The sequence below is a fragment of the Melopsittacus undulatus genome, chromosome 3, assembly GCF_012275295.1.
Source record: "Melopsittacus undulatus isolate bMelUnd1 chromosome 3, bMelUnd1.mat.Z, whole genome shotgun sequence".
Classification (NCBI taxonomy): Eukaryota; Metazoa; Chordata; class Aves; order Psittaciformes; family Psittaculidae; genus Melopsittacus; species Melopsittacus undulatus.
Window position 1 is genome coordinate 70,106,946 of NC_047529.1, and position 22,914 is coordinate 70,129,859.

The following is a 22,914-nucleotide window of genomic DNA, read 5'->3' on the forward strand; positions in this document are numbered from 1 at the left end:
GGTTCTGATTAGTTTTTGAAGAAATGCGGCTCTCAGTAAAATTGCTTTCAAGAATATTGTATTTGCACTTTTAAATACAATTGCAACAAAACCCAATATTGACCTAGTGTCTAACAAACCAGAAAGATCCAAATCAGTAAGAATCTGAAGTAACAAGCTTTCCTACCATCAAACGAGTTCTGCAACTAACATTATGATGTATCAAAAATACCTGAAAAATGTATAGAGCTTTCTCTTACATACTTTTGTATGAAAAATCCATTAAGACATCCCCCTAAAATGCATGTATTTCCATTTTGACCTCCACTTACATATCCCAACCTTACAACTTCCTTGGCAACCTCCCTACTCATGTTCAGTGTATGAGTTCTGTTTTCACAGGTGTCAGTATTCTTATGTCTTTAGGCTGGGGGGAGTTCTCTTCCCCTTTTTGAAGGAAGAATGTCTCTGTTTCTGAAGAAAGGCAAGTAAGACTGTTATCTGCTACTATTTTTCTGGGTAGTGTGGGATGTAACTGAGAATACCTATATAAATATAGAAATCAACATCTTGGTTACTGTTGTTTTATGTTATCCAAATTATACAAAGCCAAAACTAACAGGAACTTCTGTTAAGCAAGCATGCTGGCACATGACAGCAATCTAAACTGAAAACAGCACCAAAAAATGCATTGTTCAAAAGTGAAAAAAAAAACATAGTGAGAAGTATTATGATTTATTTTGTTACTTGAAGCTCATAGTACATCCTAACTCAGTGAACTCAGTAGAACCATTTGCAGACTGAGAGGCATTTGAACTTGGACTGTGTTGTCCAAACCTCATCTGTTTTGGCATGTGAATATTTTCTCTCTGAACCACAGAAACCAGGATGCTTTTTGGAAGACGTTTAAAAACCACCGATACTTTAGTATCAGTACGAGGAGCCAGATAATAGTGCCACTCATCTAGAAACCTTGGAGACTGCTTGTACTAATCCTTGTTTTTCAAGGTTTTGTGACCTCTCGAATTCTAGTTCTCATAACTGACTTGCTCTCTTTAAGCAGGTTCGAAGTTTATGTGAGTGCCAAATGTCATACAGAGAATAAACAACTTTATTTTATAACAGAATTACAGAAAGCAAAATATCACTTAATACAACTTCAAGCTGCTATAAATCTAATTTGGCATTTTAACTATACACAGAGTTGACAGAAAAAAAACAAAACCCAAAACAAGAAAAAAAACCAAACCCAAAACAAAACCAAACCAAACAACCCCCTGCAAGAACAACATAAAAATAAAATCCAAAATAATTAACAGGTTTGCTCAATGGCAGTCTCAAATGGTGGTACTGTCTTACTGTTTTATGGATGGAGCCCATTGTATGGCTTTTACTCAGTACCCTAAAAACCTTCAATAACCATTAGATGAAGCATCTGAAATGTATATCTTCTCTATAGCAGAAATGTCAGTTCTAGTATGGAGACAGTGAGGTTTAATAGAAAGTGAGCATTCTACACATGTATTCAAATAATGGAAGTGCTGAAGTTGGGACACAGTAAGAAAAAAGCACTAAGGTTTTAAGCTGCCTAGATCATCTCTTGTTGGAAAAAAGAAAAAGATTTTGTCTTCCTCCTTTCCTTATCTGGAATGTTGCAGACAGCAAAATGGCTACAAAAAGTTGACCATTGGCACCAAAGTGCAAAAAGAACACAGTGCTCAGTCAGAAGCAATGTCTGAAACTCTTTCTCCTCTATAGATTGCCACACCATCTCTGCTCCACAGAGAACCTTAGAACAGAAAGAGTTACAGAGATATCAGTATAAAATTTATCCAAAGAAATATATTTTTTCAAATTTTAGGAAATGCTGTATTTTTACAAAAATCTTTGTTATTTGATACCATATATTTACCTGAATAATCTGAAAGAAAAAAAAAATCTGTAAATTACTCCAGTAAAAGACTTCACTTGAAGTATCTGGAAAAAAATATATCTAAATTAGTAAAGATTCCTCTTCCTGCACAATTACCACCTGCTCCAGTGAACAATGCTTGTCAGACTTTTTTGTTCACTTTCATATAATCAAGAATAAGCTTCAAAAATACAAGTATTTGTGCAAAAGAAGATCATACCCTATAAAACTTCATTAAAAAAAATAATCTAAGATTGTTAAGAAGTGGTTATAAAAATAAACAAGAAAGATTTTAAGGGAATATAGACCAAAGATGTTAAAATGGAGTTTGGTATAGGCATTTAAATCTTGAGCATCTGGTCATCATTGCTAGGCTTGGTGAATTCAGTAGAGTAGTGGTGACTTGGAATGGTTACAGTTCTTCATGGTTATGATCAGGTCCGTATCATTTTTACTTCTGGAAGAAAAAGGAGGGGGAAGATTACATAAGCAATTGTAACAGATACTATGTGAATGTCCCATTACCTGAATCAAAATGTCATTGTTTCCGCATAGGTTATTTGGGAAGAAGGTTAGTTCATAAAAAAAAAAAAAAAAAGAAAGAAATGGGGGGGAGGGGGGGAAGGAGAGCTTTAGTTACTGCAACATGAGATAAACGGTAATTCAGTTTCAGTGCATTTCTTGCTTTACTGTATTTTTCCCATCACCAGAATTGTCATGGTATTTTAATAGTTGCCTATTGCACAATTTACACAAAATTTTAATCCACAATCTAGTGTATAAATTAAAAATTAAGATATTTGTTCAGCTAATAATCCCTCAGAATCAGGGGCAGCATCTTTCACTTTTATTAGAGAAAACAAGTCTACAAAAACAATACTGCTGTAGTCATTGAGACAGAGCTTAGAAACAGCTCAAAGCTCATGGTATGACTCCACTGCCTAAACACAATTGTCCAGAGCTTTTTCTGCATCCCACCTGCCCTTCAGTTGCTGCTACAGTAGGGCATAGAGGTCTTGCTGGTCCAAGACACAGAGACATTCAAGGCACTTCAAGTGGCCTGTGTTTAGACAGATTTTTTTCCCCTAGTAAGTGAAAGCCATCATCAGTCTAACAAGTCACCAGGTCTCAAATATAAGAGCAGCATGGAAAATGTCTTCACTAGGCCTCTTTTACTCTCCTACAAGCATTTCGGACCAAGAGCTGTAAAGCAACTGGCAAACTCAGACATGAACATCTGACACTCTCAGATACACTGCAAACATCATTCTACAATACATATATTTCTCAAAAAAACCCCAACAAACCTCCCAAAACACCCTCAGCAGATGGAAGGAATTCTTTTAATTCTTTTTCCCCCCAAATACAAAGTAGTTAAATATTGGTTGGATGAAGCCTTGGGTGATATGGTTTAGTGTGGGGTGTCCCTGCCCATGGCAGGGGGGTTGGAACTAGATCATCTTGAGGTCCTTTCCAATCCTAACTATTCTATGATTCTATGATTTGATGAAGGCACAGAATCAACTTTGCAGCTGGTTGCTAATGTAAAAATGTGGAGCAAACCTGCCAAAATGGTTTCTTCCTCCCATGATTCAGTCCCTTCAAGAAAGGTGTTGTTATGGGATATATATGGGATAGATTATGTTGGACACCTATTTGAAAGATATTTTTCTGGACTAAGGCTGCATGAATAAGCCGGCACATTCTGCACAAATAAAAAAGAAGAAGCAATCCATACTCCCAAGACTTTTAAATTCACACCAATTAATTATAAATTAAGAACATCATGATAGCACATATTATAACTGCAAATACTTGCAAATCCAAATGATCACTTCTGGTGTTTTAGTGTATCTTTCTACCTTAGACTGTGCTATGTAAATGCTGCAACTGTGAGAAGGACGGTTTAAGTGTGCACGTTTTATTGTTGCTGTGTATCAAGGGACCAATGAAACAACCCAAACCACAGGCAAAAAAACCCCCTCTACCCAATACCACACAACATACAAGTCTCTAACTGGTCATATACGTGTCAACAGTTGGTGATGTGTATTAGCTCTCCTTTCCTCATCCACATAGACCCTCCATTCATATCCAGCTACTAAAAAAAACCAACACACCTGTGGGTACATGAAAAGAATCTAGGCTTTAGCCTATGCCTTTCAGCTGAAAAAAAAAACCCACATCTATGATTAATAACTGAAGTTCAAGAAGACTCAAATGACCTTGATAATGGTCACCTTTCACAGAGTAGGATTCAGAAAGTGTGCTTTATATCCTCTCAACCTGATGCTTGCCTCTGGATTACAGAACTGATACTCAATAATGAAATCATCAGCCCTTTGGAAACCTGGGCACAGAAATAAAAACTGGTCATCTCAACATGAGAAATTACCAGGATAGTGAATACATCCTCCTCTCTTTGTAGTACCTTACACAAAACTTGGAATCGAGTTAGTGTATCCTTTTTCATATATGTGGCTCTTCATGAATAGCACTCATGATATCTAGAAGTCTCCTGAAGCTGCAGGTTGAAGTTTATGACAGGTAACACCCCTGCTCTTTTAGCTAAATACACAGACTCATCAGTAAAAAACTGTCTCCCAATAAAGACTTAAAACATTGCTTTTTAAATTTTATTTTTAAATCTCTCCCATTCTCATGTAATCCTTCCAAATGAACCCTTTTCCTTGAATCCAAGTCTACAATTAAAAAAAACACCAAGTCTGAAAAACCTGAAATTGCAGTTTCTTAACATCAGCCAGTATAAAAAGCAAAGGAAATCTGATGCCCTATATTTTCAGGCCTTTTATCACAGAACACAATAGAAAACTGATGCTGCATTTTAATATGTTCATTACATACATAAGCTTACCTGAAATATTTGCTTTACTCTTCATCTTCCTCAGCAAGCTCAGTTTCTTTGTGCACCACCACTCTTGTGACAGACATGTCAGGGTGCTGTTCTTTGGCTTCTTTGATTGCCTGTGCCAGGGCCTGCAAACGTATTTGAAATACATAACAGCAGCAGCAAAAGGTCATTCATGCAGGGACAGAGAATGGGACAGCAGCATAAGAAATTCTGGTTATAATGGCTGTAATTGTTCAGAATTCTAAATTCCTAACTTCAGAGGTCTCAGGCGTAAAAGCAACGAAAACCAAAACACCCAACAAAAAAAACACGCAAAATGCAAAATCACAAAAAAACCCAAACCAACCAACCCCCAAACCATAAAACCCAACCAAACCAAGCTAAACTACTATGCTACAAATTCACCAAAATTTCAAGGCAGTAACAAATAAGTATAAACTATCCTGTAAGTTCTCTAGCTTATCTATCACCTTAAGAGATGTACCAATATACAGAACTGGCAGTTGGATTAGATGATCATTGTAGGTCCCTTTGAACTGATCTATGCTATACTATATAAAGTCTTACAGTCAACCACATAAGAGCACCCTCTGAAGCAGAACAGGCAAAAGAGCCTGGTATATTAAAGATATTGTGTGACCTTTCCAGATGCCTGAAGTGCACTGAGCATGCGCAAGGCAAACCAGAGCCATGCCTAATGCTGAACAGCCCTGTCATTTAATTATGAGCTTCAAGAGATTCAGCTTGTCAAGAGCCACTTTCTGGAGGCAAATTAAAATGTGAAATTAAATTCCCCGAGAGCTCTCAGTATATTATAATCAAGAAGTTAAATCCTATTATGTTGATTTGTGTAGCTTTCATGAAGTTAGAATTCACTGTGATTTTATGTAGAAGGCAGGCTTTTCCATTTGTATTAATCCAGTGACTGTGATCAACTTTGTTATTATAGCTTCTTTCATAAAAAAACAATAAAGACTGCATAGTCATCACTACAAAGAACAGGTAGCTTCACTTTCTCAATTAATGTCTTGTGTGCTGCTTAAATTCAGCCTTCTTATTTGGGCAGGTAGAACTGATTTTAACATTAGTTTCTAAGACTTAATAAAATACTGCTTTAGTACTGATAAAGAGGAAAGGTACTTATGTAAGACTCCAGCAGATGAACAATTACTTTTGTAATACATAATTTTATAAATACAAGTCAAATCTTATCTTTGAAATTCAAACAGTTTATGGTTTTATGTATTTCAAAGCTTTCAGTCAAAATAAGTTCTGCATTCAGATGTTGCTCATACAATAGAGACTCCCATCTAATTCAGATTAATGCATCAAAATAAGATTATTTTAGTAATGCTTTTCCTCCCAAATGGCAAAAGCAGTACTAAACAAGGCGGGTCTCTTCCAAAAAATGAAATCCCTATTAAAATAGTAAGAAATCCATTCACATGATCTATGATGCAAGATTACAAATGCTGTTCTTCTTTCAGTTATGTTCTACAGGCTCTTTATTCAGAAAACATGACTGTTTCGACAACTTTGCCACAATTAAGAGTCTCAGGGTCTTTATATGCCCTCGTATTCAACTTCTGTACCTCGGCCAATTTTCAGGTTCTGAAATACTGTGTGGATCTCACTGGACTACACAAAGCACACTGTAAGTGATAACAGCTTACATGCTTACCTCATCATGGTCAATATCTGCATCTCCAGTAATGACAATGCGCTTCTCAATTCTTGTTTCTGATACCCCACCTTTTACCATCTACAGATGGCACACAAAAAAAAAAAAAAAGAAAGAAAACATCCCTGTAATTATTCCATATTGCCACAAATCACTCATTTCTACTGCACTGAAGCAAATATATTTCTGTGACTGAGTTACAATTAGTAGTATTATCCATGCTAAAATATCTTTATTTTTTCCAGTTACACAGCAAGTCACATTCCAGCTACTGCTAAACGTGTTACTGAAAAAGCAATAGAAAATTCCTTCTGTTACTGGAGCCCAAGTTTCAATCATTTTTTAGTAGAAGACTAAACCAGAACCATTTTCTTTAATAGTTCCTTCCAAAAAGCAGCATTATTTGACATCTGAGCTTGACAAGTAAATGTACACTTCCCCCAAAAGGGAAGCAAGAGACTGAAAAGGACCTGTTGACTCATCTGTATAAAAACCTAGACACTTTGAATTCTAAGCTTACTTTATTTCATGTGATTTTATCTGACAACTTTCCAATATCACCTTTCCACTGTCATTCTGTGAATACAATTTTCAATATTAGAAGTACTTAAAATTGAATATATATTGAGTAAGGAGTGAATTACATTTCCATTGTCTGACAGTGTGAAAGTTCTTGTCTTGAGGAACAAAAAAAAAAAGCCCACCTTACATTTCCCTCTTCCTTTTTGCTTTACTCTAACAATACTTTCTGTAATTTTCTTGTAAAACTATGTTAAGAATTCAAAGACAAGAGTTCAAAACTGTTGTTGCTGGGGCACACCTAAAATCTCATAAATATTTACATAAATAATCACAATAAGCATCATCATCATCACCATCATACTTTGTTAGCTCTAACATACTCTGGCATAAACACTACACAAGACTGGAACAGATGTGATGTTCTATTAAGATCAGGTTTTTCTTTCCTTTTCAAGCATAGAATGCAGAGCCTGTAATTCAGCACCAAAGTATGCTTGTAACTTAACCTAGTGGTATGATCTGTTTTAAAATATGCTCTAAACCTAGCAGGACAAGGATCAACACAAAGGCTGAGAAACCATTCTTTCAGTTCATTCTAATAACTGGTGCCATTAACAGAACTCCTGTGGACCTCAGGCAAATCAGGTACATTAACAAACATTCTGTAAGATATCAGTGACTGATGACAGGACTGGAACCGTAAAAATTTAGGTACATACTCATCTGTCAAACACAGAAATAAGACCTATATTAAATACTAAAAAACCTAATTACATCTTTTTCCCTTTCCCTGCCCTGTTCCCAGATACTCCTGCTTGTGTATTAGGGCTCTTCTGTTAACCTTTTTGTACAGGAAGATTAACTCAACACATGCCTGGAATGACTCCGATCCATTTCAATTCAACTTTCTTTAATAAATTAGCAGAGTGTGCTTGTTTTGGCTTACTTCATGTAAGACTTTATTTTAAGGGTTTGGTTGTTTGGGTTTTTTTTTTTAGTTCAGAGAGACATTATTATACTTTACCTTTGTGATGTGTGTGGTTGTCGTAGTAGAAATTGACTCTGATGTAATTGTTTGGGCACTCAGCAGCACACCAGCATTGCCACCAGCACTGCCATCAAACTGTAAGAAGGAAAATAAAGAAAAAAAGAAGGTATATTTTGTTTTCACAAGAAGAAAAAACTGGTTTACTTATGAAACACATTCTTTAGTTCAGTCAGAACTGAAATCTAAATAGAAGCCATCAAAGTTTACCAAGTTGTATAATGCTGTTGTTGCCATTCATTCTTGCAGAAAATTTAGGAGCAAAGTTACAGGTTCCTTTCAGGAACAAGAAGTATTTTAACAAAGCTTCCATAAATCACACATTTAAAGACAGCAATAAAATCCTTATATTAAAAAAATCCTCAAACCCAACAAAACAACCACTTAGAACTTCAGAAGTAATACTGCATCTACAAACATTTCACCCAAATCATAGCCAAAGTACAATTTTAGCTGCTAGAAAAAAAAGTACAGGTTTTTGAAAACCTTTTTTGGACATTATCTATTCTGATCTATAAGTAACTGGAATAAAAAACAGCCTGCAAGCAATATAATAACCCAGCCACCATACCTGTGGAGATTCATATGTGATAGTTTTAGTTTCTGTCTGAACAATTGGAACTTCTTTAGTGGAGATTTCAGTTCTCTGTGTAGCATCTGAAATGGTTACCATCTCTGTTTTCACTACTGGAGGCTGTGGTGCAAGAAATGACCAATCAATTCAAAAGATAGAAGAAGGTTTGTAAAGTGGACCGAGAAAACACAATCACAAATTCAAAGAAATCAAACAGTAAGATAAATATTTGACTGTCTTCAGAATGAAAAAGCATGCAATAAGTAAGCAAAGTGAAATGAAGACTTAATAAACCAGTCCTGTTACTTCTACACAACATGGTAGTGAATTCTAATGTCCTAGTAACCTTGGTAATGTTCTGTTTTAGCCAGTAGTAGGTATCACAGAAGGCAACTGCTAAAACCAAGCTGCAACACAGGTATGGAAAAATGTTTAAAAGTGTACCACTAGCAAAAAAAAAAAAATCTTAGTTTGCATAAAGAAGCTGACAGCTAGCTCAGATGGATAAGCATCATACTAGACTTCATTTGGAAACATACCTATCATTACTCCTTCACTGTAGATAAGGACTAGGAATTCTAAGTTTAACTTTTAAACATTTACTACTTCTGACAATTGGATTTTAAGCAGTCTATATTAAACTTAATAATTCTGGAAATCAAATGCTTCTATTTACAACAATCCTAAAAAGCCATTTTAACCAGTGGTGTTCTCTGCAGTATCACAAAGAAAGTATTAACCTGGGGCCTACAAGCTAGTGAACTTGCGACTTACTGAAGCAGATTTTCAATATATTTAAGAACTTTTAAAAAAATCTAGTAAAGACTTTTGTTATTTTTCTAGATGTATGGGTTGCTATCTCCCATTGATTTTGGATGCATGAGGGAGAAATCCCAGGCGGAAAAAAAAATACTTCTTTTGTTCCCTCACACACATATGCACACACAGCAGCCGCTTCCCTTTTTTCTTCAAACTAACTACGATTTTAGGAAGCATGAACGCCTGCAACTTCACGAGGTCTCATAAACCAATTCTTTCTCATCATTAATCAGAACACCTGCGTGTGCTAAAGACTATAAAAGAAATAAGGTAAGTAGTTTGGAAATTAAGTGTAAAGAAAAAAAATAATTGCCACCATTACAACAACAAGCAATAACCAGGAAAAAACCCACCCAGCTGTTGAAGAACTCAGCAGAACATCATGCCAACTTTAGAAAGAAATGCATCCCCCTGCTTCATTTTTTTCCCCTTCTGCTTCTTTATGCAGTTTTCTCAGTAACAAACCCTTCAATCTTGTTTGGCTTAAAACAGCTGATTTTGAGACTGGAACCCATACATGCTTCCCTAAGTATCTACTGCACCAGAACACTTCATTATAAGATTGTGATATATGCCTTACTGCTTTACAACATGATGCTCTCACCTATGCAGTTTCTAGCTGTACTTAGTCTAGTCTATAAATCTGTGACATACTTTAAAAGGGAAAAAAAAGGAGAGGGAGGGGAGAGAAGAGGGTGGCAAGAAGAGCAGTGAGTAATGAGGGGGAAAAAGGAACATAATTTTTTATCATATGTTTTCTAATTTCAACTGCTTTCCAATCACAATTACATGTCATGGACGTGTCAAAAACAACTGACAAATAGACAAGACGAGACATCAGAAACACGTAAGTAATACAGTATGTCTGTGCATATAAAACAAGGGGGGGTGAAGGGGGAGGCATAAAAAAAGGAGATATCAGTCTTCGGAAGGTTTGCCTTACTGGTGGTTCTCACTCAGTTCTAGCAAAAAGTCAGAAACCATAACAGGAGACAGAATTTCACTGCTCATCAATGGTTTCCCCTTCCAAATGATCTGAATCTTGTTGAATGCCTGAAGAGCTGGAGGAATAGGAGAAGAAGAAAGGCAGGTATATTTTCACCCCAAGAAATATCTCTGCTTAATCTAGTTGTCAAACTGTTCTACCATTTACCTCAGAACAACAAATTATTTGTGGTGCAACATCAATGTCAACATGAGACACATCTCCATTGAGTTTGAGCTCTTCCTCTTTTTCTTCACCTAAATCTTGCTTAATTTCCTCTGACAAAGTCTTCTCTGTAGCTACAGCAACTGCATTTTCCTGGACCAAATCTTCAGCTGTAACTTGTGTATGCTCAACTGGTACATGTAGTTTACTGCTTTCTGGTGTGGCTTCCACATGCTGTATTTTTTCTTCATGTTCTTTCCTCTTCATGTCTTCCTCTTCTTCCTGTTCTTCCCTGATGACTTCCTCAATTGTCCTGTGATGTGGCTGGTATTCTCCCACCTCTTCATCCTCACTCTCACTACTACTGCTGCTGCTGCTACTATCTGTTGGCAATGAGGAAGAGTCCTTTTTTGACAGATGCTCCACCTTACATGTTTCCCCAGCATCAGTGGCAACTTGCATTTTCCCTTTGTTGGTTTCATCTACGAGTATTACTTCTTCTATCCCAACCTCTGCCTGCTTCTTCTCCTCCACTATGTCAAGAGTCTCATGTGAACTCTGCACAAAAACATGGATGAGGAAAAACAAAAGTAGGGTATATGAATAAATTAAAATGGTGGAAAAAAAATTAGCTGATGGCTGTTTCGTGTCATGTAGGAGACAAAAGATGGTTGTGATGGTTAACTAAAAAAGGAAGGAAAGAAAGAATGAAGATGGATTGGAAGAATTAGAGCCAATTTTAACCATGGAAAAAAAAATCAGTAGAACCTTATCAGCATCGCTGACTCCAGTACACGGCCCTTCTGCTCTGGAAGCATGCCTCTGTGAAACAAAAAAGCAATCAGAGGATAAAAATCAACACATAATCCTTTTCAACAGTGCAACAGCCTCCAAGCAAGCTTTAAAGAATGTATATATATGATACTAGACAGATACTGTGTATTCACTGCAAGATTCACACAGAACTATGCTCATTTCCTTCTACTTTGTTGAAACAGTCCACTCAAAAGTAAGAATTACAGATATTACTAATTGGCATAAGAATTTAATTATGAAAGACTAAAAATAGAAGCATGAATGCACTGGCCAGTGATCCTACTGAGGCAGTTATTTCTCTCAGCTAAATCAGGAATTAAGAATAAATAATAAATAAAAAAACAAAACAAACCCAAACAAACCATCAGCCCAAGCATATTTAGTGTTCTACTATCCATTTATTATCACACAAAACACAAAAATATTTTATTTAAGATTTTATTAGTTGCTCATCTTTGGTCTGTTACTTTATGAAAGCTAATAGATAGCAAGGAGGAAACTATTTAAGCTTGTATGCTATCAGAATAGCAGTAGCTAATTACTGAGTTGATCTCATTAGGATTCAGTTTGGAGCCAAAATGATGAGATTAAAGCAGTTATATTAGTATTTGCTCTGTAATAGAATGCTGTGTGATGGTTACTCCAGAAAGCCCACGATAAATTATGCATTAGGTAGTATTTTTGAGGCAGTGTATATTTAGTGAACAGTCTGCAGCAAAATTTGAGTTCAAATGAAAAATCAACACCATCTGTGACTTAATCCTAGTAAAGCACCTACCAAGTGTAAGGCAGCACTCCTGGCTACACTTAACCAAGCACCAAGTGGTACTTCCTGAGTGCTGCAGATACAGAATTCCGCTCTCTAGCCGGATCTCTCTCCCCTCTAACACCAGCCCAACGTCTTTATAGACAAGTGAGCTGTGCGCCCCTTTCCGGCATGTTAATGCTTTGGGTCTGAGAGGAGGGCGGGGGGATGCACCTGGGGCGGCGGCGCGGCCGAGGCGGCAGTCTCTTCCCCCGCAGCGCCCTCTGCTGGCCCAACGCTGGTGGCGGCGAAGGGCCCTCTGGTGCCAGCGCAAAAGCCCTCTTTACTAAACAAAATGGACGTAATCTCCTCTTCTAGGCTCTAGACGAGTCAGAGAAGGGAAAGGGAAGAGTTAAACAGTGACAGACGGAGCGGCAGCGACCTACAAAGGAAAGGTTGGCGAGAAAGAAACGTAACAGAGCAAAGGATTCGGCTGGGAGAACACTGAAGGAGCACTGCATAGCAGAGTCCCAGGCAGTAGGAGAACAGACAGGACAAGAACAGTTAATCACCACAGCACACAATTGTACTCTAATACTGCATCTCTCCACCATGCAATCACACCATAAACATTAAAAACATTAACACTTCCATGGACTTCCCAAACAGAACACTTAGTAATTCCATATTTTCTAGTGCATTTTGCTTTTTTAAAAACCCATTTTTAACAACCTTCTGATGCCCAATTGGCTCAGAGCTTTAGGGTATTCAGCTATATATACTTTGAATAATACATACCCCCAACACTGAAATGAGGTTTTCTTTATATGTTATATATATGGGGTTTTTTTTTCAAATGTTTACATCACATAAGCAAATCTGTGTCTGTTAAAGAATCTGTTTTCAAAAAGCCTTCCCCATTCTATTGGGAAAGAGTGTTTACTCAAACACATGAAAAGGGTATGTTGCTCTAAAGCATAAATTATGTTCATTGTCTGGTCTATTTTCTGTAGTATTACAAATCCATATAACACAGCAAACTTTTAAAATTCATGGGGGTACAAGCCTCTGAAAAGGCTAAAATTCTTCATTCCAGTTTTCTTTCCACAAGGTTTTCTATTAAGTTAGAAGTAAAATCAGTTAAAATTAAAAGCCAGTAATGTAAAAAATAGCCAACATGGTCATAACGTACATCTTGACAACATTCAAGAAGGTAGATTTTTGTCTTAGAAAATGGTACTACATAGAATCACGGCAGAAGCACATGCCAGAGGAAAGCCAAGGTGCCATGCAGACAACTGTATGTTGTGTAGACAACTGTGGTCCATGTGGGCTCAGCGTGTGAGTAGCAATGTAGAATCTAAACTGACATAAGTTACAACATGCTACTGTGCGTATCCTATAACACATATGGCGTGCAGAAGAACAGAGAAGGAAAAGAAAAAGAACCCCTATATTTTTTTCCCTACAATAAAGGTTAAAGTGTATTTCAAAGGTGGCTAAGAAGAGTTAACTTGAACGCAATTTACCGAATTTGCCCTCCTGCCACATTCAAGATCCATTAGGACAATGTGTTCCTCACCCCCACTTTCTTTGCCTAGTTTAGCGCGTCCAATGTTCATTTATTAACAGATTACACCAAAAGACAAAAATGTTTGTGATTCTCCTACTATACTCTAGTACCTCATGTTTTCTAACCACTCAAAAAAATGAAAAAAAGGGGTGGTGTAGGGGGAAATTATCAAAGTGGTATGTGGTCAGACTGCGTGAATTTCTTCTCTCCCACACATATAAATACATAGATAATTAAGAGAAGCACATACCACCCATCTTTTTGCATTTTACCACATTCAAATTTTTAGGTTTTATAATCTTTTAAAAGGAAAACCCCAATCATGCAATTTGTTTGATAACATAACCCCCATTCCCTGAGGAGGCATATACTTAAAATTATTAAAATATATAGATAGAATTGGTACTTTTCATCAAATTACTGTAGTTACAATACTGTATCAGTCTGTGAAAATGTTTAAATTCCTGGTAAATTCCCTCTGGTACATAGTCATAAACACTACCATGAAATACTATTTACAAGCAGTGGGCAGGAGAGGATGGGTTATACAAGGAAGTAAAATATTGCAGGCACCCATAACATAATATTTCACACATTTGTGACATACATATCAATGTGTCACAAGTTCTCTTATAATTAAGTCACAGATGCTGTGCATTTGTGAGAGTACAGCAATACAGAAGTATAGTGGCACTAACAAGATGTACCCAAAATAACATTTTTCATATGCAAAAATATACTTATTTGCAAATATTTTCACTGGAGCAAAAGAAGGAAAAAGAGGAAGAATATTAGCAGCGGTATCCCTGCTTTATTCTGGTATATTGTCTAGCTACCCTAAAAGACAAGGAAACAGAGTCCAGCAATAGGACTAAGCAATGTATTTTTGTCTACTAATGCCAGCAAATTTATAAACCAGGGATAACAAAGCACTTGAACACAAACTTCTCGACATCCATCACAAATATTTCAGGCTGGAAATACTCCTTCACAAACCTCATATCTGTATATGTTACTGGAACAGCTTCACATTAACATACTTTTGTCCCAGTTCCTAAGTGTTAGAAAATAGTCCAAAGGTGATTTCAAAAAGCAACATCACAATTGCCACCCATCATTCCTATACACTGGTAGTATACTCCCACTAGTTATCTAGTGATTTTCACCACATAGATGTTAAACCAGCTTATGGTGAGGAAAACTCCCTCTTTTCCTGGATGAAAAGAGAGGTTCAGAAGTGTGGAGATACTCACAACCAGGCTGCCTTTGAAATTAAGCTGCTTCTACAGTATTATTCATTTGAATAATGATTACATAGTGTACAAGTAAAACAAAAGCTCCTGTGTGAAGTTGTCAAGTAACTCCAATTATTTCCATATAGAATGGAAATATATGTTTTGCTGTCATCCTAGCCCCATCAAATACAGTAATTTTCCAGTGAAAAACTGGTTGTCTTTCCAATAGTATCCATTCAAAACTTCATGGTGTTTAAGCAAAATGCTGCTGGCTTTCATGTATGTGTGTGTACACAGAGATCCCGGTTTACAACTCAACCTTTGCTTTCAGTACTAGCGTAAAAAAAAGTTGTCTCCCTGATGGGAGAAAAGAAAAAGAAAGAAGTGCCCAAGCTAGCCCAGAGCAGATACAGCAAAAAGGCAGTAGGTTTCAGGGCAGCCACCTTATCAGTTTCCTCTGGTTTTGCTCCAGCAATCCATGGCATTCCACTCCATTGCATCTCCTTCCCAGGCAGCGTTTTCACTTGGAAAATGTGGTCTCCTTTTTTCTATTTGGTTTTCATTTCATAAAACCAGTGTAAATCAACAAGTAATGAGACAGACATACACCATACATAAACATAAAATCAAACCATCTGAAACTGACAGAACATACTAGATAAACAAAAATATTGAGACAAAGTAACTTGGAGGGGCCTCAACTTCAATACAAAGAAATCAACATAGAAAATACACACTACCATATAACAAAAATTGAGTTACATTTTTACCTAAATGGCTATATATTTTTTGTTAAAATAGACATTAAATGAATAAATGTATCCTAGACAACTGAATATTAGATCAACTTTTGTACCTATGTGTATACCACTATACGAAGAACTATTTGGGAACTATTCAGAAATTTGAGGAGTAATTTCCTGGCAATAACCATAAATTAACAAAATATTCATTAAAGAAGTGATCCATACAGTCACTGACTGTTATCTGTAGGCACATATTCGCAGTTCAGATTCCTTAAATCTCTTATTGAAATAATGTCCTATTAACAAAAATAATTTGGTAACAGCAAGCAAGCTTAACTGAGGTTAAAGTTCACCTCTCTAGGAACTGAAGAGAATACTTAAGAATTTAACGGGATAGGACAACATTACATTTAGGAGGGAAGGGTAAGAACAGTGGTGAAAATAAAGGGTAACAACAGAAGATAAACTGATTGTTTTTGAAGACCGATTTGCTCTTTTACTTAAATAACTCGACATAAACCTAGAAGTTTTAGAGCAGCAAGAGAAATTTGGGTAATTTTCTTGCCACAAGCATTCAGACTGATAGCTATAGAAAACTGTTTTTCAAACTGCTGTTTTAAGGTTCAGGAAGGAAGGAGGCATAGAGGAAAAGTAGATAAATTCATTTTACAGACTTTTGGAGATTGAGTAAATTTTAACAAGTACATTAAATACATCCCAAAGAAGTCATCAGTGTGAATTAACTGATTGCATAAGGTCCTCCTGAAACAACACACAAGGCTGTGTGTTTGTTTCTGCACATGCTGCGTATGAAGAGTCAAAGAGTGGGAAACGAGGAGGGAAGTTCTACTGCCACTGAAATATTATCTCCATCAATCTGTGTAAGTAAGAGTAAAATCTCAGCTGTCCTTAACACACAAAAAAATACTGCCATTGCCTCCATTTTTTTCTAGTGATTCAAATTAAGTTGCTCTTGTAGAACAATAAAATTCCACACATTAAAGTCAGGCCCAATGGTAAGTAAGTGCTAAAAAGTTAATGTATACTTAGTATATACAAATATCACATTAGCCAAACAAAGTGTTAACCCGAAAGACAAACTGCATTTACTGTTTTACGTACAGGGTTGTATAAAACACATGTGGAAAGTGTCAGCAGTGACATACCCCTTGTGTCTGTAGGGACAGAGGTGTGATACGCCGCTTTTCCCACTCATTTGGGCGTGGTTCAGGTGTGGATTCCATGAAATTGCGCTTGAGCTCACTAATGCTAGCCTGATGTTTCAGTAAGTCGTCCTGGGTCCTATCCAGGTCCTAGCAACCCGCAACGTAAAACAAAGTAGGACAAAACATAACGACAAAAGCAAACTTAACTGGGAGAAAAAAAAAAAAGGAAAAAAAGAAACCAAACCAAGGAAAGTGCCTTGTGTCTGAAGAGCTTCACTCCTCTGCAGTGCTTTGAAATAACATTTAAGGCTATGAGGGAGCCAAGATTTATTTAGGTCACTCACACACTGTTTCTTCCATATTTTAGGGCAAAGGAAAAACAATGTTATGCATGGTTATTTAACAGAGGGCTATTTTCATCCAAAACATGAAACTACCAACAATCTGAATCAATCATAATTTCCAGTAGTTACTGGCTTTCACCTAAAATTTGTAAGCCCAGAAGCAAACATTTTGGGATACTGCACAACAAACATTACTGAAGTAGCTGTAAGAAACAAGTCTAAACCAAGAAGCATTATAAAAATGCATCTTTCTTGATATTACAAGCTCCATAAAAAAATACTACTGTGAAGACAGTGCTACAGGGCCAAACATGTAAGCACCTAACATTTGCTCAGCTTCAGAGGGACTACTCATTGTACCTGTCATGTAGGCTTAAACTTACTGGAAGGATGAGATTTAAGACTAAAAGCCTGGTATAAACAAATTTAAGAACCTGACAGCAGACACACCACTCAAGTACGGATAGTTTTTGTGCATGCTGATATCAAAGGGGTGTTCTCTCTAAATTGCACCTACATAGGCAAGTGCCAAACAGGACACCACAGCACGAATATTGAATTCTATTTTGTGATGACTGAGGCCAAGCTGCAGCACCTTGGATCAAATAACTGCAAGCTAGTCTTTCACTTTGTACCAGATACACAAGCAGACACAAGGATCAGGAGCTATGCAGGAACATAACTGTTCTGGTAGGTAGGCAAAAATCTGTCTGCGTAGCTTTCTTAGAAATTCATTATCCCTTAAACACAATGCTAGGCTCTGGTGGGAAGAACAGATTTCACTCTGCTTTTATAATCTTTCCTCCTTCCAGCATGTCAGGTCTTGGGAAAAGCCAGTGTTGGCTATGCACACTCTAACACAAGAATATTTTTTTGGTATTCTGTGCTGAAATCCACGTTTAAGCGTCAGACCCATTTGTAGTCCAGAATTAAAAGACTGAAGATTAAAATGGAATACTATCAATGCAGATACAATTATTAATTACATTTTAACAAAAGAATGTAATCAGATACAATAATTTAGGTAAAGCAGCTGGTTTTTGTACAAAGATTTTACATACTTTGTAACTGAATATTTTGAAATTTTACTTCAATGTTTTGGTTGGGATTTTTGTAGTCAGTGTTCACAATGCAAAGACACTTCATCTTTAGTCATGAAAAATCCAAACCCGATACAAATTCATCAGTTTCTGATTTCTTTTCTCTTACATGTTCAGCTCAAAAAACAGTTTGGGGCTGCACATCTATTTCCTAATTCTACAAATATTCTTACATGCACCCTGAACACTAAGAAACTCTCCCCCTCTGGCAACTCTGTAGGTTCATATTGTGACAGGACCAATGCTTCACTTTTAATCTGACTAACAAATGAGACAATAAATATGTGCCCCTAAAGTATGTACTTTCTGAACGAAGTAAAGCTTTATGCCAAAGGCATTCTATTAACAAAACTGAAGCTCGTAACAATCATGTCATTAGATTAAGACCTGACACAAGGCACGTTTCTTGGACTTGATTAAAGCACAATTATGCAACACGTACTCAGTGCTTTAGTAAGTTATACATAAGCAAAGTTTCAACAGCGATCAAAAGCTGCAAAAAGCCAGAAAACATATTAGTTGGGTTATTGCAATCCATACATCTCATTATTACAGAACAAACCCAATGATTTTTTTAAAAACCTAATTTTTGTGATAAAGGGAATTATACTTATAGCCCCATCTGGATGAATAAAATAAATGAATGACATTTAAAAGACACAGGATTTTCTAAGATTTCTTTAGTTGCTAGCTTATGTTAATAACCACAAGTTAAATGATAGTGATTATAACTACAATCTTGGATAAAATAATCCAGATTAACAAACTACATGGAAATTCAGTGACAAAGCACTACGCATTAACATACTGTTCAAAGCTCTTTTGTTGTTGCTCATCTTCAATGAAAACCAACCTTTAGGAAGCAGAAATTACTTCCATTTGAAAAGTGAAAAAAAAAAAATAAAGATTTCAGAAGCATATCTAAACATTCTCTTTAAAAATCTGATGCTCGCATACGTTTCTCAAAACTTCTACATCAATGAACATCAGGACCACAGTTAGTTTTTCCATACTTCTACCACTGCTTGTGCCTCACTAACTCCATTTATTCACATAATGTGTGTGATAAAGGTTGATTAAACTGGCAAAAACTAGATACCCTGTTTACCAGAAGATGCCCACATTGAGAAGCAATGTATAAAAAAATCCCATTTAGGATTATGAATTGGATCCAAGTGTTTGTTTTATCTAAATAGGGCTATTATTCCCAGTTGCCACCTTGAAAACACCTAGCAAAAATACTAAAAATGTACACTGAACTTTCAAGCTGAAGGGTTTTTTTGTTTGTTTGGATATTTTTTGGTAGTTTTGTTTGTTTTGAATATAAACTCAGAAACTAGAATGGTGACATGCAACATTTCCAAGCTGTTTTTCCCCCATGCACTTCATGCACTGTGTCTGTACAGCCTGCAAGTGACCTCCCATCCCATGCAGCTTGGCAGCCCGTGAGAAGGAAGTGTTGCTTAAATTATATACAAACCTCCAACATTAAATTGCTATGTCTGACATAAATATTTTCCCCGTCTACTCTCAAGGAATTGCTCTGTGAAATTAAGCCACACACACACAAAAAAGAAAAAAAAGAAAAAAAAGAGAACATAAAATGTACCAGCAAATAAATAAAGAAAATCCTTAGAATCACATTTAAATAAAGGAAGAAAACAAAATGGCAAGGTGAAAAGGCACTATTCAGACTAAATCCACAGAAAGCTGAGGGTGCTACCAAGGCAGGCAGCTACAGCCAGATTTAACTGTAAAAAAACACAACCATGCACCTTCTGCTGTGCTTCCTCCTCTTCATATTCCACCTATGTGAGCACATGGCAAAATTATCAAGAAAAGGAACTGTTAACACATGCTTCCAGACTAACACAGAGGCTTAATCTCTTTGTAAATGCTGCAAAGCATGCTGTATTTACAGACCTTTACTGTTTCGGCCCCACATGTTGAAATTATTAAGCGTCTTTGGTCTTCCTTCACCTACATGTCGTAGAATGGCTGAAGCAGTATTTGGCATAAGTGGCATGAAAAATGGAAGTTTCACACTGTGTCCCTTTCTTGGTGTACTTTGCAGTGTTTTCCCAGATAGAAATTTAAGAATGAGTAAAGAAAAAAGAACAATGATATGCGTAATTTCTGTGGGAAGCGCCTTCAATTCCGCAACAAGTTGATGTGAAAATGGAACCTAATGCAAGAGTTTGTTTGGTAAAAGAGGCTAGGATTCATGTCAAACACCTAAATATCTAGATGTATTTACAGAAGGTATTTACAAAGTGTCCTAATTATTTTAAGGATGTTGCAGTCTTGGGATACTTGTTTGCACACCCCCCATTTTTAGGTGAATATATTCTTCCTCAAACTGCAATGCACTCATCGGAAATGATAGCTGATCTTTGTATCTTACCTACAAGTATTCTGAAATGCCTTATGGAACACAACTGTTTAAAAAGCAAACAGCTTCACAGTTTTTCCACAAGTATCACTATCAACTGCTAGTCTTAGGAAAAGATGCATTTAGAATCGAAAACTGTTCAAGTTCCGAAATTTGAAGAGGGGTTCATTTACTGCATATACTGTTCTACATACCACGTTTTAAGTTATTTCTTGCTTATCTGGGGTTCTATGTTCTGCAACTTTATGTTACAAATGATGCAAAGCCTTTAAAGTAACTTTCCGTTATTTTAAACTTAGATCAGTGGTTTTAATGGCATGTCGTGTTTAGTATGGTTTTATTGCGTATATAGTATTGATTTAATCAATTTAACAAACTTTGTTAAATATAACATCAAACATGCCCTCCCCCTTTTTGATTCTGTAATATGTGTATTCATATTTCCTTTGAAGATCAAAATAAAACACTTTTTTTCTAGTGGTATTGCTGTAACAGGCACAGTAGACATAAAGAAAGCAGGCATTTTAAAAACCCCTCCAGATGATCAGAGCAACATATTGGTGTGGCTGAAGCTTCTGTGCAGCAATTTTAACAGAGTATTTCAAAGAATGTTCAGACTCCAGTGATTAAAGTCTGACAAAATCTGCAATCCCAGCTCATGAACTACATCAGTCTCCACTTAAACTGTTGCTAGAGATTAATCAAAAACAAAAAAGGGCCTTGGATCAACTCAAATTTACACACACCCTCATAGACCAGAAACATCTGAAATCTAGATTAACGAAAGCATTTAAAGTGTTCAGAGTTTTCTGAATTTAGCTTTTAGGAATTTCACTTTTTGGATCCAAGTAGAATGTTAGAGATTTGTGTTCTGGTCAATGCATGTAGAAGACATGCCTTTTTAACACAAGCCAATAGTGAAAGCAGCACAAATTGCAAATAGCATCAAGTAATAACGTATCTCTTATTGCACAGCAATTTCGGTATTCAGATTTATGTGCCTGTAAGCATTTTGAACTACAAAGCAACTCTTTTTGTACCTGCAGCTCAGTATCAGTAGAATTATGCATGCTGCAGGATTTCAGGCAGGAAGAACCCCCCCCCCCCCCCCAGCTATCTATTTACTAAATACCACAATGACAATTTTTCACAAATAGGAAAAGTCAGAAAGATACAGATACACACATGTGTGTGTATATTTGTGTGTGTGTATTTTTATATATATATATGTACAGACATCTACGGAGACATATCCCTATACTAGGAAGTGTGCAAAATGAGCAAGCTTCTGGGAGAATAAGCATAAAAGCTATGTGCAAGTGTCAACTTTTAAGCAACAAAATTACACACCTCCTCTTCCTCTGCTTTGTTATTGAGGTCATTGTCATTAGAGCCACTAAGGGAAGTTGCCTTAGGCTCCAGGTAGCAAAGGGACAGAGCGAGAGGAAAGGAAAATGTGAGTGAAAAATAAATAGACTGGAAAGCAGACAGAAGCAGCAGGAAGATAAGGAGAAAAGAGGGGATGAAAGAAGGGGAGGTAATAGGAATATAGTGCTGAAGCCCGGGTGGGAGGAAAGAGACGCAAACATCAGGAAGGCTAGGTAAAGTAATATAACCATTCTCATCAAGCAGCGAATAGAAACGAAAAGAAAAGCATCTGATAAAGCTGAATGAGACACGCAAGTCAGTGCTTTTGTAGTCCTTTGTATAGATTTTTCCCTCAATAGCTGGGGAGCCTTGACTAGCTACAGGTCCCATAGATTCAAAGGTATTATTCAGTGAAGCTATTTTATTTTCATTATGATCTGGTGTTTCTTTCATGGAATCGCACTCTGAGGCATCTGGGATGGTCAGGAGGGGCTCCCCAAAGGGATCTTCCTCGGAAATATCTGAAAGCATGTCCACCTCAGGGACAGGTGACAGGTTTCTGGATGACACAGAATGGATGGGTAGTGATGATGGGTGTACATGAGTGAGCTGAAGAAAACAATTCTGCGCACAGTGGAAAATTAAAGCACAACAAAATGAGTTTGAAGGCACAAGAAAAGGGGAAAAAAAGAAATTACTAGTTAGTGAAAATTTTCACTTAGAAGCCGGATAGCTCTACTAACACAACAGAAATGCCAAATAAAAATAGAACTCCCCTTGCATTTTACAAGCAGCCAACTTGTTTACTTCCATGGTTTATAAAAGGAACCCATTATGAACGTTTTGTTCTCAGGCTATAGAGAATTGTGTACTTT

At 36.7% G+C, this 22,914-nt stretch overlaps 1 protein-coding gene across 5 annotated transcripts in view; it reads right to left on the minus strand.

The window, feature by feature from the left end:
- Positions 1 to 1,069: 1,069 nt before the first annotated feature.
- EPB41L2 (erythrocyte membrane protein band 4.1 like 2) overlaps positions 1,070 to 22,914 on the minus strand; it is a 98,370-nt gene continuing 76,525 nt past the window's right edge. Inside the window, exons 14-24 of one of the 5 annotated variants that reach the window (XM_034060630.1) lie at positions 19,760 to 19,822; positions 16,836 to 16,982; positions 15,367 to 15,471; positions 12,350 to 12,496; positions 11,323 to 11,376; positions 10,558 to 11,112; positions 8,583 to 8,705; positions 7,991 to 8,089; positions 6,445 to 6,525; positions 4,767 to 4,888; positions 1,070 to 2,348 (exon numbers count right to left, since the gene is read on the minus strand). In XM_034060630.1, the coding sequence (XP_033916521.1) occupies positions 4,781 to 4,888; positions 6,445 to 6,525; positions 7,991 to 8,089; positions 8,583 to 8,705; positions 10,558 to 11,112; positions 11,323 to 11,376; positions 12,350 to 12,496; positions 15,367 to 15,471; positions 16,836 to 16,982; positions 19,760 to 19,822 (1,482 nt within the window). In that variant the 3' untranslated portion in view covers positions 1,070 to 2,348; positions 4,767 to 4,780. The remainder of the gene's footprint in view (positions 2,349 to 4,766; positions 4,889 to 6,444; positions 6,526 to 7,990; positions 8,090 to 8,582; positions 8,706 to 10,557; positions 11,113 to 11,322; positions 11,377 to 12,349; positions 12,497 to 15,366; positions 15,472 to 16,835; positions 16,983 to 19,759; positions 19,823 to 22,914) is intronic. The other 4 variants (XM_034060626.1, XM_034060627.1, XM_034060628.1 and 1 more) reach the window with 4 other exon arrangements.